At 34.1% G+C, this 15,639-nt stretch overlaps 1 protein-coding gene across 5 annotated transcripts; it reads right to left on the reverse strand.

Annotated features, from left to right (window-relative positions):
* Positions 1–204: 204 nt before the first annotated feature.
* Positions 205–15,427, reverse strand: LOC124452688 (supervillin-like). 5 transcript variants are annotated; one of them, XM_047003277.1, is made up of 15 exons: positions 6,761–6,887; positions 6,555–6,629; positions 6,303–6,452; positions 6,091–6,227; positions 5,217–5,525; positions 4,700–5,050; positions 4,362–4,605; positions 2,711–2,907; positions 2,535–2,611; positions 2,386–2,426; positions 2,207–2,282; positions 1,774–1,911; positions 1,203–1,333; positions 966–1,120; positions 205–311 (listed from the first exon to the last, which is right to left on the reverse strand). In XM_047003277.1, exons 3-14 carry the CDS (start codon positions 6,319–6,321, stop codon positions 1,080–1,082), a joined length of 1,761 nt encoding a protein of 586 aa, XP_046859233.1. In that variant the 5' UTR covers positions 6,322–6,452; positions 6,555–6,629; positions 6,761–6,887; the 3' UTR covers positions 205–311; positions 966–1,079. The 5 variants fall into 5 exon arrangements, with proteins under 5 accessions (XP_046859233.1, XP_046859237.1, XP_046859234.1 ...); XM_047003281.1 differs by lacking the exons at positions 205–311; positions 966–1,120; positions 1,203–1,333; ... (6 more) ...; positions 4,700–5,050; positions 5,217–5,525 and adding exons at positions 6,961–10,350; positions 13,826–14,042 and having other exon boundaries at positions 6,142–6,227; XM_047003278.1 differs by lacking the exons at positions 205–311; positions 966–1,120; positions 1,203–1,333; ... (10 more) ...; positions 6,555–6,629; positions 6,761–6,887 and adding exons at positions 8,086–10,350; positions 15,122–15,427.
* Positions 15,428–15,639: the final 212 nt, after the last annotated feature.

Consider the following 15,639-nt stretch of genomic DNA (forward strand, 5'->3'; position numbering starts at 1 on the left):
ACGACCATTCGACTCTTAAAAACAATTGAAAATTGGTGATGATAATGAACTTTCCTCTAGATGCAATTCTTTACAAAACGTTAAAGTTTAATGACAAGACAAGAACAACGACAAACAACAGAATTTTGTTCAAAAAAAGCCTGTATACCGACATTGTTTACCTTTAATGTAATTTATGGTTGTTTGTAGGGTAAGTTTTCTTTCTTTATCCCAACGTCTTTTTGCTGATCCCCTTTTATCCTTAGTTATCTCAACTGGCATCCATCCTTCCCACACATAGATTTCATCGCCAACGTCAAATATAAAGGATGCTGTAAAAAACAAAAATGTTTCAATAAAAACACACAAATATCACTTAATTTTTAAAAGCTTAATGAGGAAACGTGCTATAAAAAGGCAGAACTGGTGTGCAAAGCCAGACCTTCTATAACAAACCAGAAGTGCTATACAAAGCCAGAGGTGCTATACAAAGCCAGAAGAGCTATACAAATCCAGAAGTGCTATACAAAGCCAGAAGTTCTATACTAAGCCAGAAGTGCTATACAAAGTCAGAAGTGCTATACAAATCCAGACGTTCCATACTAAGCCAGAAGTTCTATACTAAGCCAGAAGTGCTATACAAAGGCAGAAGAGCTATACAAATCCAGAAGTGCTATACAAAGCCAGAAGTTCTATACAAAGCCAGAAGTGCTACACAAAGTCAGAAGTGCTATACAAATCCAGACGTTCTATACAAAGTCAGAAGTTCTATGCAAAGCCAGCTGCCATACAAAGCCTTGGTATATAAATATATTATGCTCTTTCACGGGAAGAATGATATTGATTTTCCACACAAACGAACGATAATTTTGTGCAAAAAATTATTTCAAGCTAGGATTGACTGTCTCAACTTCATAAAAATTTCCATTTTCCTTGGACAGAAAACAGTAATAATTGTACCAAAAAAATCATTTTAACATTTTTACCAGGTTGAGATGAGCCATAAAGGTCCTCTTGAAGGACTGGAAATGGACATGTTCTTCCAGGATATCTGGACGGGCATAGGACTTCAGTGGATACAAAATGACCTGTAGCACTGCTCATGTGAAAAGACGTGGACAGTAACTGTCACGTGGCGAATCTTTATGAAAAGAAAAGCAAACGATAAATTGTTATTGCCCATCGCAACTAGTGCAATACCAAAAGATTTTCTACTCTTTTACCGTTTAACAACGATATATACTTGTCTTTGTTGCCACTAACTACTGTCCAAAATATTTCAGGTTCTTCTCCTTCTTCAAATACATTTACGGATATCGTTGTTTGTTTATAAAAATTCATCTCCAATGGACACCTAGAAAATAAACATTGAAAGTTCTCATAAACGTCTCGGAGGTTGGCATAAGCTAGTGCAAACACGAAAAAAACCATCTTTTAGTTCTTTTTATAAAATAAAAATAGTGATAACAAATACATTTAACACATTATTATATTTGTGATTGATTTGAAAATTCTCTTCTATCGATAAAATTGATTGAGCTCAAGTCGGTTTGCACAGTCTAATGCAAACTCAGGTATTGACCAATCATCGCACACGTTTAATTCTTGTTATGTTATAAAGTGCACCCCCCCCCCTTAACTATTAACATCCCTACAGCAACCAACAACAGCGCGAGGAAAAACTAGGGTCATTTGCATTATATACGTACTACAAACAAAACAAATTGGTTTATGTAAGTTGTTACATGATAAAACAACAAATGAAAAACTCATATATGCATTCAATAATTTCACCTTTCTTTGATGTAATTTGCAGCTTTCTCAGCAGAAAGTCTGTGAAATTCGTTTGTCTGACAGCCATGCCACACGTAGACATTTGCCTCATCTGAATCCACGACAATAAAAGATGACTTTGAACGCAAAGAGGATGCCCTGAAAACGCAAGTCATAAATTATTGTCATTCAAAAGAAAAAGATACATTCGTAAACACCTCAAGCGACCTTGGTCCAATTAGTTAGCCGATGATTTGGAGATTTAGATGTAATAACTAAACATTTCTACAAGATTTATAAAACCTATATCAAAGGATTACAAATTGATTCCAAAATAACCTAACACTTCGAATCTTTAAAAGTGAAACAATTGCAAAGCAAGATTTTACAAAAATTATTCTCCTCCTTAGAAATTTAAGTATATAAATAGAAATTTATGTCAAGTTTTGTCTACCTTCGTTCCACTTGAACAAGACAACCTTCCGTCGAATCCTCATTTCTGATACAGTACATTCTTATCCTTGACTTATCTACAATGATTTTATGGTTTCAAATGAATAAATTATCCCACAACAATAAAAAATCCTGACGATTTTCAACTTCTTACAACAAAACAAAAGAGGCCATTCAAACCTGAAAACTCGTCATCCACTTTGTCATCCACTTTTATACGTCTAATACAAAAAGCAGAACAATTGAATACAAGAACATTGAATAAGTACAGAACAAAGTCTTACATGAAGTTTAAACATATTCTATATTAATCTAAGAATGACACTCACTTTCCACAATGAATGACCATAGCACCATCAAATAATTTCAAGAAATGAGGTGGTTCTTTTCCTTCAACAACTCGAACCTGTAAAAATATCAAATTATAACAAAATAAAAAATCCTAAAATTCTTCATGCCAGAGTGACAGGTAGACATCTTGATAAAACGAGGCATTGAAATTTACCTGTGGACCACGTTCTTCGTCTAGTTCTACGGCCATTATTGCAGCTGCACCTTTTTCACTCACGCTACATTCATTTCCTTGCCAAAAGAAATATGCACATCGTTGTCTACCGGTCAGAGGGCGAATTCGGCCACGTTTGTCGCGTACTATCCGATTCTTAGCAACAAAATATACCCATCGAATAACATAGCCATCGCCTAGGAGAAGAAGCAGATTAGTCATGAATGCATTACAATAATTTAACATACCTGATGTTGTTCTAACTAAACGTTTAGTTCCGTGCTTAAGTTATGCATTGTAACAGTAAAAGATACTTGTTGTTCAACAGTAAAAAATACTTGTTGTTCAACAGTAAAAGATACTTGTTGTTCAACAGTAAAAGATACTTGTTGTTCAACAGTAAAAAATACTTGTTGTTCAACAGTAAAAGATACTTGTTGTTCAACAGTAAAAAATACTTGTTGTTCAACAGTAAAAGATACTTGTTGTTCAACAGTAAAAATACTTGTTGTTCAACAGTAAAAATACTTGTTGTTCAACAGTAAAAGATACTTGTTGTTCAACAGTAAAAAATACTTGTTGTTCAACAGTAAAAGATACTTGTTGTTCAACAGTAAAAGATACTTGTTGTTCAACAGTAAAAAATACTTGTTGTTCAACAGTAAAAGATACTTGTTGTTCAACAGTAAAAATACTTGTTGTTCAACAGTAAAAGATACTTGTTGTTCAACAGTAAAAAATACTTGTTGTTCAACAGTAAAAGATACTTGTTGTTCAACAGTAAAAGATACTTGATGTTCAACAGTAAAAGATACTTGATGTTTAACAGTAAAAGATACTTGATGTTCAACAGTAAAAGATACTTGTTGTTCAACAGTAAAAAATACTTGTTGTTCAACAGTAAAAGATACTTGTTGTTCAACAGTAAAAAATACTTGTTGTTCAACAGTAAAAGATACTTGTTGTTCAACAGTAAAAGATACTTGATGTTCAACAGTAAAAGATACTTGATGTTTAACAGTAAAAGATACTTGATGTTCAACAGTAAAAGATACTTGTTGTTCAACAGTAAAAGATACTTGATGTTCAACAGTAAAAGATACTTGTTGTTTAACAGTAAAAGATACTTGATGTTTAACAGTAAAAGATACTTGTTGTTCAACAGTAAAAGATACTTGTTGTTCAACAGTAAAAGATACTTGATGTTTAACAGTAAAAGATACTTGATGTTCAACAGTAAAAATACTTGTTGTTCAACAGTAAAAGATACTTGTTGTTTAACAGTAAAAGATACTTGATGTTCAACAGTAAAAGATACTTGTTGTTCAACAGTAAAAGATACTTGATGTTCAACAGTAAAAGATACTTGTTGTTTAACAGTAAAAGATACTTGATGTTTAACAGTAAAAGATACTTGTTGTTCAACAGTAAAAGATACTTGTTGTTCAACAGTAAAAGATACTTGTTGTTCAACAGTAAAAGATACTTGTTGTTCAACAGTAAAAGATACTTGTTGTTCAACAGTAAAAGATACCCGTTGTTTAACAGTAAAAGATACTTGTTGTTTAACAGTAAAAGATACTTGTTGTTCTAACTAAACGTTTAGTTCCGTGCTACATTAAGCATGCATTACAAAAATGAAAAAAAAAACCTGAATGAAAATGTCCCTCGCTTGTTTTGGTCAGAACGAAATGCTTGTTTTGAGTGACGAGCCATACGGTCAAGCCAAGAGTAGTTACCAGATCTCCTTCTTTTACCTCTCCGTTGATTTCTACGTTCGGAGTGCCAACACCACGACCCAGATTGGTTGCTTCTAAAAAGATGGCTTCTAGATCTCCAACGGGTTTCATCATCTCAGAGGGATTACAAGGAGTAAGTTCGATAGCAGGAAGACGCTAAATGTCGAGAAATAACAAATCTATCTATACTGAACCTTATTGATTCTCGTATATATAAGGTAATGAAACGATCAGAAGACTAGAACCATACCTCTTGAACTTCACCACTGCTCACATGCCCTTTCATCTTAATGATTTTCGTGGGATCTGGCCAGTCGAAAAACTTTTCTTGAAACAATAAAGTTTCGGCTTTCTCGTGAAGTTTTCCATACAATGTCCACGCGGGTCGTGCACAAACAACACCCTCTGCATCACGATAAACAGCAGACTTAGAAGACTCTTGGACTGTGCGTTTCGGATCCATTGGGTTAATGTTCGAGTCACACTCAAATTTCTGTTTGTAAAGCATCTCAGCCAAATGAAAAGCTGCCTTTCGCTTGCTAGATAACGACTGCTGTCCAGTCCAAACGTATAGTTCAGTGCCAAAGTCGAAGACAAACACCTAATTAAAAGGAAAAAATTAAAGCATGAAATTGTTTCATCTAATGTTAAAACACAATTCCGGCTTATGCAGACTCTGGTAGATGAAAACAAGATTTTTCATCTATATACATGTGGCATTTACTTTATGCATTTGTTAAAATACAGTTTTAAAATCAAACCCTAACCTCTTTTGTATTTAGCATTTTAAACTGTGGCATGTAGCCACAATATTCTCTCATCAAAATCAAATGCGGGGGATCTTCTTCTTTCAATTTATAGACTTTATTTGTTGCAACCACTTCACGTTCATATTTTTCATCATCAGGACACAAAGAGCCATCTTCAATGTCAAAACTACTTTCACCATTTAAAATTTTACAGAACTTTCTGTATGGTAGTGAATTGGAGCGCTTCGCATCATCTATGTGCAAGACATCGCCAGTCTTACAGTTCAGATCACGACGTTTTTGAATCTTTGAAGACACTTCAACGGCCTATAAATGATAAATTTTGTTATATTCTATAAAAAAGAAAACGTATTATCTTTTACAACACAGGTATGCAGGAAACAAACTTTATTTTAACTTGCTCATGAATTTCTAGAATACAACAAGTCCAGTCAATTTTCCAACACAGTACTATTACAACGACTATATACCAGGAGTGGATTAATGCTTATTTGACAGGAGGGTGCAGATTTTCCAACGGGGGTGCATCCTTATCCTGGCTAAAGTTGAATAACAGGGGCTTCGTCTATTGCGGATTTTCGAGTGAGCCTTGCGTAACGAAAGGGTTATGCATCTAGTAATTTATTTCCATTTTAATGTTTCAATGAAAACGCGCATGGTATAAAATATGTAATTGCCTTTGAAATGACAAGTTCTACCTATATAAAGTCTTGTTGTACAATTTAATAACCTCCAATATTGTCATATTAAGCGCCTATAGTACGTAATACCATTTTAAAATTTTTCTTGGGGGGAGGGGAGTGCTAGAGAATGATGCGATTTATACACTCGTTGAGTAAAGTTTTCTCAAAATGCAAATTTTAACACCAACCTTCGCCTTCTCTATGGTGTTGGCATTTTCTCCAATCCAACAAAACAATTCTTTTTCCGTTACGAGAATGAAACAGTCGCCACTGTTTAAAGATGAGAGACTGGGTTCAACTAGACGACTTTGCACCTGTCGACGACCTATGACCAACAAACAAAATCTCTCTTTTTAAGTGGGAAAATTAGTTTGAACTTGAATTTAGAGCTTGTCGATACCTTTGATCTGAATTAACATGACAGGCAAACTTCCAGAATATTCAATATTATCTTTAACAGGTCCCTTCGTTTTTTTTAGTGACACAGAGGAAAAATCCTCGCGGCTTGCTAAAGCAGCTAAAGCAACTGGATCCAATGTATGTCGTCTCCCTAAAACATTAAAAATTATGAACTGTTAAACATAGCAATGATTAAATAAAAACAATGTCAATAATGAAGTATAATGTGAAAACAGTATAATGAAGTACTAACATGGTTCCAATTGCGATCGTTTCTTCCTTGGAGCACTTCGTCTTTTGGGTTTTCAAAACCAGACTTGCTTTCTTTCTAAAATTAGAGAAGTTGTAGATTGCATTAGCATAACGAACTACGCTAACCTTAGTCTATGAACAATCTCCTTTTCAAAATGCCATGTGAGCAATCGGCAATAGCCCTTTCCCTCCCAAATGTAACTTCACCTCTTCAGAGTCTTCCGTCGTCACTCTAACGTCAGCTCTTTCCATTAAAGATTTCATGGGATTCATGGATTTGGAACTAACACGTTTTGGTCTTGCTTTTGTTCTACCTTCCGTAAGTGATTGCAGTCTAAGAATAAAACATGTGGTAAAATAATGATTACAAAACATATCCAAATAAATTGGAAACAATCCGACCTTACCTGGTTGTACTTGAAGATATTTCATCGAAATCCATTGCTGACAAGTCAACCTGTCTTGTTTTTGAACTCGATTCATTTCCATCACGATTGAAAAATTTAGAAAGATCAGACGTTGACCAAGAATGTGAATTAAGAGGGGATTTCACTACCATATGACTTTCGCCATTTATATTAACGCCATTACCAAAATTTTCACTGAACGTAAACTTTTCTTGTTGTGAAAAAGTACGAGGAGATGATCTTTGTTGACCTTTCGTTTGTTTTGTCAAAGTCTCGATAGCTGTGCTCAGATAATCATCCAGATGCTGACTTGACTTACTCGTATAACCATTTTTCAACGACTCTTTTTCGTTACGTGTTTGTAAAATTGTAGATGTAGATGAAGTCTTTAACTCCATTGCATCAATAATTTCCAATTCCTCTGTTTCTTGATCCGCTAATGTATCAATCCCCGATTCACTTTTACTTCTTCGTCTTGTTCTTGATGAAAAGACTGGTCTTGATACCGAAACTTCTGCATCATCACCATTGGATGTCCTCTTCAATCCATTAATATCCTTGGATGCTTCCTTAAAATTCGGCAGCTCAACATCATGTTCGCCGACTTCGTTGACAATATGTGATTTAACAAGTGCTTTAGCATTTTCCTGCAATACCTTGTCTCCCTGAAGTTCGGATTTCTTTTCTTCGAATGGTGATAAGTAATTATCTGGTATTAAATCACTTGTCTGTCGTGCTAGCTGAGGTTTCTCCTTTTCTCTATCCTCATAGCTGGAAGGTGCTACATAGAAATTTGATGAAACAATGCTGTTCCCTTCATCACTATCAATATTTACGTCGGCTATTTCTTTCAATATGTCTTTTGAAGAACTACCTGCCACGGTTTGTGCACGTCTGTCCCTTACCTTGGCTTTTCGTTTATTTTGAGACTTCGTTTTCTTTTTATCAACTTTCTTAGTAGATTTTTCACCTGATTCACCTTCTTCCTCTGGACTCGATCCTCTCCGTGATACTGGATGGTCGTCTTGCGACAGATATCTGTTAAGATATGTTTGTCGGTCCTCAAAAACTTCATTAGAATTTTCCCAATCATCTCCTCCAGTGGAAGAGGACTTCTTCAAATTCTTTGCTTCTTCAATAATCTTTCTCACATTATTATCTTTACCATAACTATTTGTTTCACTGTCGAGGTGCGACATTGATTTAGAAGTGGCTAGTTTAAACTCAGGTGCGCCACCTTTAGAAAATCTTTCTCTCAAACTTACAACGGATTCAGACTTTTTAACAGCATGAATAGATGAACTGGTGATATCATCTGACGAAATTCTTTGACGATAAGACGATTTACCATTCTTATCGAAAGAGCCCTTACTATTTGTATTATGAGTTACAGAATCAAGCGTTGATGAATTTTCTTCATCAGACTTAAGCGGCAAATTGTGAGATAAAGCATTTTGCCGTGTCAATAATGTGTTTGAATTTTTAGTTTCCTCGTTTTTCAGGACATTGTCTCGACGCTTATCTTCATTTGTTTTCAAATCAAAACCAACGATGAAGTCGTCATTTGGGTCCTGGGTTGCAAATGTCGTAGCAAGCGTATGCCTTCTAGAAGTGTAAGCCTTCGTGTTTGAGCGTGTTTTGTCTTACTTGAAGTACTTTCGTTTGCTTTGCTAGAAAAAATAAGCCCAACTCACTAAGTTTTGCGGAAGAATTTTCTGTTTCTATAAATCTCTTCCTTATTTCGGAGACAGAAGGCAAAGCCAGAGACTCGTTTGATTCAACATTCATTCCCTTATGTTGCATCTCTCTCCTTGCATCCAACGATATTTCATCAAACATTAAAGAATTTATTGTCTTAGAGCGTTGGTATCGCTGCTTTTTACGTGTTTCTCGTTTACATGATTTTTTTACTTCCGAGTTTCCTTGTTTACCTTCGTGCAAATCCTGCGTGGCATTGGTTTTTTTGTTGACAGAAGAATCGTTTTCAGTTTTCGTTTTTCCGTTGATTTCCGAAGATGTTTCGTCAATGTCTAATTTCATATGTGTTGTACCATGAGATGTTTTCTCTAAGCTTGCCACATTCAAGTTTTTATCGAAAGTCTTTGGCTCACAATCTACATCTTTTTCAAAATTTTTTGCAATTTTATTGCTTAGGTTCATACTATCCTTTCCTATCATCTGATCATCGATCAACGAGCATTTTTCATGATCCTTCTTTCCAATTTCGCCATATTGAGAAATTTTAACATTTGAGTTTTGATCTAGACTATTTGCTTCGCTTGAAGTCACGTCTATAAAATCACGCAAAGTTCTTCTGTCTCTTTTAGAAAAGTTATTTTCAAGAGATATATTTTCCTCATTCACGGTTGATTTTACATTTTCCATCAATGGCGATGATTGTGATTCTGATTTCGTAGGTTGATGTGACTGTTCTTTCCTAAGTTTCCTATCACGTACACGCTCTCGTATGGAGTTTACACTTTCACTCACCTTTTTTTCTTTATCTGTTGTATGAATAACTGGATTCGTGTGAGACTGAGTCTTCTTACTGCCTCCTTTCTTTTCAAGTGGAGTTTTGTCTTTATGTAAGGACTCCTCCTTTTCGTCATGAAATACATCCACATCACCACCATAATCCTTCTTTAAATCATCGACATCATCCTTTTCAAAATGCCTAGATGTGGCTGGCTTTCTGCTCATTGTGTCTTTCAACCCAAGGTTGCTTAATGATCTTGACATTTTACCATTTTGTTGGTCAGAACTGCTGGGCAAGTTCTTCATGATTTTGAAACCAAAAACAGTTTTTTCTTCAGTGATAGAACCATGGGACTTACTTCGGCTGGCAGGTTGGTGATTCTCCGTAGACGAGTTAGGCTCACTACTTGCTTGCGTTTCTTTTAACTTCACTTTCTCCTTATAAATTTGATTTGAAATAGGAAATGTATACTTTTTGACTTTTGTCGATGATGGTGATTGCTGCATTTTCTCACGTGACGTGTACTGCTGATGGTTTTTATTTTCTAGATTTGATAATTTTCTGTTACGAGGATCATTGATCTCCAAAGATGTGACATTGACTGACGCAACTGTATTCATCATGTCACGTGTTCTTATGACTTCATCGTCCTTGTTATCCTGTAAGATATGAACTTTATCACGTGTAATAATCTTACTATCACGGGATGAATTTAAGTTGTTGAGCGAGGAGACAGCATCAGTGAACAAGCACGAACGCTTCCGTGCGACTCCTGGGCACTAGTAACCTTCGTTCATGTGTGCTGAAACAGTTCCACTTGTTGAAGGACGGAAAAGTTAAAATGTTACTTTGACGACTTGAGAAACATGAGAGGAGAACCCACAATGATCCCCATTTTCTTTCTCAAATGGATCCTGAAATTAAAAAGATTAAACCATTCCTATAATTAGTAGTTCTACGGTTTCTGCTAAAGAGATAAAACGTTCATTAGTATTCAGAAATTTTATTGAAACTCCAGTCATACACATTATACATTTTAAATTTAAATTTTTGTTTTATCGCTGTCCGGGGTTTTGTACGTATACCGAAATAAGTCTTCATTAAGACTTGTTTAGGTAATCATAACGTTCAAACATTCGGAAGAAAGATACGCTTAAATCATAAAAACATATGATACAATTTTAATTAAAAAGCATCAGAATTAAACACCACATACGAACCGTAGACTGTAAGCTACAAATCTACATTCTATACTCACACATAAGACTATTAACAACAGACTTGAGAATCTTTCATCGTGAAAAATCGATTTGATTTCACACCTTTCACTGTTTCACATACATTTGTTCAAATAATTAATCTTCCTATTTCAGTTTGTTTGTCTGCCAAACGTTCATTTATCAAAACGATATCAAGTTACTTTCAAGAAGGAATATTTGAGAAGTTTATATATATATTCAATCAACAGCTCAGAAACTGCAAACATAAAACAAATGCATTTACTGCCTTCGGCCACAACGATAGACCAACGAATAATCAATGCAAGCAAACGGCATTTTAACGAAGACTTCGGCGTGAGAAATAACTCAGCTGTATTTGTACAGACAGCACGAATATGAATTTTGACTTAAGTGTGATAAATAAAAACAAAAATAACTCAAAACAGCTGTGAAAAAATTATAACATGTTTTATGTTGTAGAAAACCATGTTTCGACAATTCGTTAAAGGAAGACTTGAGGAGGCAGCTGGAAGCTTTAATTTAAATATTTAAATTTTTATGGTATCAGGGCCAAATTCAGAAATTGATAGTTTAATTCGACTTAAAAAGACGTCTCGTCAGTTTATCTTAGCAGAATACAACAACGAAATTTAATTGAAAAGCAAATATTTGACAAATGCTTTGATCTCATTGAAAATGCCTACTTACACAGCAGTTTTCCCGAATGAACTTCGAAGATTTAAGACGGAAATAAATTTCTTTTGACCTGCAGCGAATCATTTAAGACAAGAAAAAAGAATGACATGACTCACTAACTAAGAAATGTGCGAAAGAATGTCCAGCAAATAGGAATGCGAAAACAATACAATTCATCAAGTATTATTCTTACTAACACGGCAACAAGTCGTTGAAATAAATAAAATTAAGTGTTAAATATACGTAGCAATGGTTCAAATCAAAACATTACGCTACACTTACGAATATACATACAAACGTACAATTTTGTCAACGGGCGCGCTCGCATTTAAAGATAAATAATCCAAGTTCATAGATTTCATTCGTTATAAATAGTTCAGTATTTACCAGTTTTAGTAAAAATTCTGTTTAGTAATAGTTCTTGAGATTTTATATTTCAAAGATTATCACACGCTTTATCGAAGTTTTCTTGCCAATCTTCGAAGCAATATGAAAGGCATATTTTATGAGAATTTGTTTATTAATCTTAGCCGAAGCGCCATAATATAATTTTCACTAAGATCAATTCTATTAAATATCTATTCAAAACACAACACAAGATTCAAAATATTGAACTGAAGCGATTATATGAATATAAAAGACGAACCGATATTTCATATTCGCAACACTTTCATACGAATTTATTATTATAAATCGTGAAAGTTTTGCAATTTGTAAGAACAATATAAACGTACGACAAACAATGGACATTAGCGAGGCACAATAAAAGAAATTGTTCGAATGAAAATCAAATATACATAAAAACAAATATCCATTATACAAAACTGCAGAGAAATATATCAATATGTTTTCTAGAAGCAAAGCTTACCCAAGGTATCGGCCAAATATATAGTTTGATTGTTTTTAAAATTTTTCTTGAAAATCCAACGATTACCATTCTGTGTGTCAAGTTATTTAAATATTATATCTTTACTTCGATAATGCGCATCATAGCTTATTAATCATAATACACACGATATTGCTTTAATTCATTCAGTAAAGATCGAATCGTGTGTGTTTTTGACATCACAAAATATCATTATACCAAGTAATATTTGATTACTAAAGGCGTGAACTTCCTTTTCTGTCCTACGTCAAGTAACTTTATATAAGTTTCCCAGCATTAACAAAAGACTTTTTGTGTAAATACTGACCAAAATTTCATATTCCTCGCTGAATATATAAAGCTATCAAAGCAGTCCAATATGAAAAACTTTGACAATCTACGGTCGGATATGATGTAACCTAATTACGATACGAAGTTTTTACGAACTAGAATCCAAGTAAGGAGGAAATAATCAAATCCAATGAAATAAAACAAAACACCAATCTCCACTTAAAAAGGAAGATCAAGGATCAAAGATAGTAAAACCGAAAGCTGTAACTAAAATGCATGCTTTTCATTTTATTTTGTTTGTTGCACAATATACGTTATTTATTAGAGAGGCTTTGACATTGAATAAAAATAAAGATGAAGTTTACAATTGGTCTTAAATCTTATTATGGGAGAGAAGAATGGCAGGCACTTTATAATCCTGGATACTCTTTTATAACTCATAAATCATTAAAGATGGTAAGAATGAGGAAATTAATTACGAAAACAATTTGTCGTTGTAGTTTTATGAAATATTAGAAGTTTTCATTGGCTTTTGCTTAGTAACACGCTGCAAAGTTCGGCTGCTACAGATCGGCCAGAGCAGTTTTAGCTACTGACTGTGAAACATGCGAAGTGCGATAAGCACTATGTCAATGAATCAGACCTAAAGTTATTGTTTTTGTTCACCTGGTCAGGATACAAATATTTAAATAAGAATTTAACAGCAAGTATAACAAAACATATTGCCAAGGCGAATATAGCAATAGCAATTTTTCTAAAACAAAAGCAAAGCCTATCTTTGGATATTAAACATTGCCCAACTCAAAATCCTTTTCTACCACAAAGACTTTTGCAAAAATATAATGACGAAACACAAAATCAAAACAATACAGTACAACATAGCAATTTTGTTGACTTTCATCAGTATGATAATTAAAAGACGGACTTAAGTCCCAACCAACGATCATCTATGAACCAAATTAATGAAAATGGCCGGTAGTCGTTAAAGATTTCGAAGTGACCGGATATAATATATTGACTGTAACTGTAAGACCATAAGTGGAAATTTTTAAAGGTCTGTTCACACACAAGTCTTTCATATCCTCAAAGTCATCTTTTTAGAGAGCTTAGGTAGTCACTGCAATCCCAACGGCTTGCAGATTTGTAGAAAAATGTAATATTTTAATCGAAGGGATCGTACACTGAAATGTACATTTTGATAAAGAAAAGTGAAGTGGCTCTCTTTATGACGCACACTTTACACTTGAGCACATTCAAACGAAAAATAACACATGCAAAAATTCAGTGAAAAAGCAGTGAAATGTAATGCAAACTTACCAACTTTTATATTGAATGATACATTTTGATTAAGTTGAAAACGCTTGGAATAGTTCACCAAATTCTAAGATTAGGTTGGCCAAGTACGAATATAAGCTTGTCGTAGTCGAAGCTTTGTCCTCTCAATTTTTTACTACTTTAACTGGTTACTAGACAGTTATAAATTATATCGGCGAATCAACTCTTTAAAAGATCGCAACCAAAATGACAACAAATACTTTGATGAGTCACAGCGTGACGCGGGCTCCTCGCTCAAGAAATTAGCATATATTGATTTGAATTATACACAAAGACATCACGAAATTGTGTTTAACATTTTATTTTTCAGTAAATTATAGTTTGTTCAAGACTGAATAACTTAAGGCCTCCTCACAGGAAGACACAGTTGGCCAATGTATACATTACAAGAACTTGAGCTATAATAACAATAGCTTGATGACAACTTTACATACTGATATTTAATACGATGCTCGGAAAATCTGTCGCAAATTCTGAAATATATCATAGATAACAATCCAACATAAGCATATCTCTTAATGCTCTAAGCTGCGGTGTTTTGCTAAATACAACAACACGATTGGAGAATGCGCGTGCTTTTATAGACAAAACCCATGACTGATTCTAAACTTTGCCTGCGAGCAATTATTTAACGTGATGAAAGATATCATTTTAAAACGCTTTGCGATAATTCGATAACATGATGGCTCTCTGTGAGCAATATTTTTGCCATTGAGCACTGAAAAAACCGCAACACTGTCAGTAACAATGCTCAGTACTAAGGAAAGTGAAATGTTATTATTGATGCAGCGGCAGCTCATTTCATAATTAATAAATAAATTCGCCTATGAACTTCGAGCATTTAAAAAATTTCCTCTTTATTCAATGAAGGTAAAACAGTAGCACTCAAAGTGCACTTAATATTGAAGGTTTTAACTAGAGTTTGAGTCAAACAAGAAGATTACATGACTGACGTGCACTTTGCATACTTCAGTGATCCTCGATCTATTCGAGGCCATTTAATATGAGATAAAGGTGTTAAATATTATTATTACAAAGCTTAACTTGTCGAAGATATTGACGAATTTCGTCTTTACACGTTCTGACACAGCTCTTAAGTTAAAGTAAAGGAGCAGACAAAAAGAATGCCAAAATTTTTGAATTTATACAAGCTCATAGAACATACACGGCAAATGCAAATTTCGTAAATATTAAAAAAAACGTACGGGAAAAACCACGCACGCACCACACAATAGACATAATCACAACCATTAAATATAACATGTATCATTTATTTACCTTTTTCTTTGTCGAATTTTTGCCTTGTCTATCAATTCCGCAATAAACACTGTGTACATTTGCACTGTTCCTATCCTCTGATAACATCATCATTTTTACATATCAACAAACATCCCGTAGTTCCAGTAATAATGTCATCAACTGTTTACGAATGTCTACCACTTCGTAAATAACGGTACATTTGATAAATATGTTGCGTTTTAACAAACTTCGCTCCAGACTAAAGCAAAGCTCAAGCTAGATACGTTTGAAGTACTTAGAACAATTTGTTAACTTATTAGACTTATTTGACATGCATGAACTAATGTTGCTATAGAAATTATCTGGTTCTTTGTTGAAAGCGATAAACCTACAAGTGCACAGAGCGCATTTCCGTTATAAAAGAAAAAAGTCCTTTTCTCCGGAGCATAAAAAATTTTATTTAGCTTAGCAGTCAAAATGCTGGACATTACCTTTTTAATTATGTTTTGAAGGGGATTTGAAAACAATGGCAATTATTTCTAAAGTAAACGTATTTT

Source organism: Xenia sp. Carnegie-2017, unplaced genomic scaffold (genome assembly GCF_021976095.1).
Source record: "Xenia sp. Carnegie-2017 unplaced genomic scaffold, XeniaSp_v1 HiC_scaffold_25, whole genome shotgun sequence".
Classification (NCBI taxonomy): Eukaryota; Metazoa; Cnidaria; class Anthozoa; order Malacalcyonacea; family Xeniidae; genus Xenia; species Xenia sp. Carnegie-2017.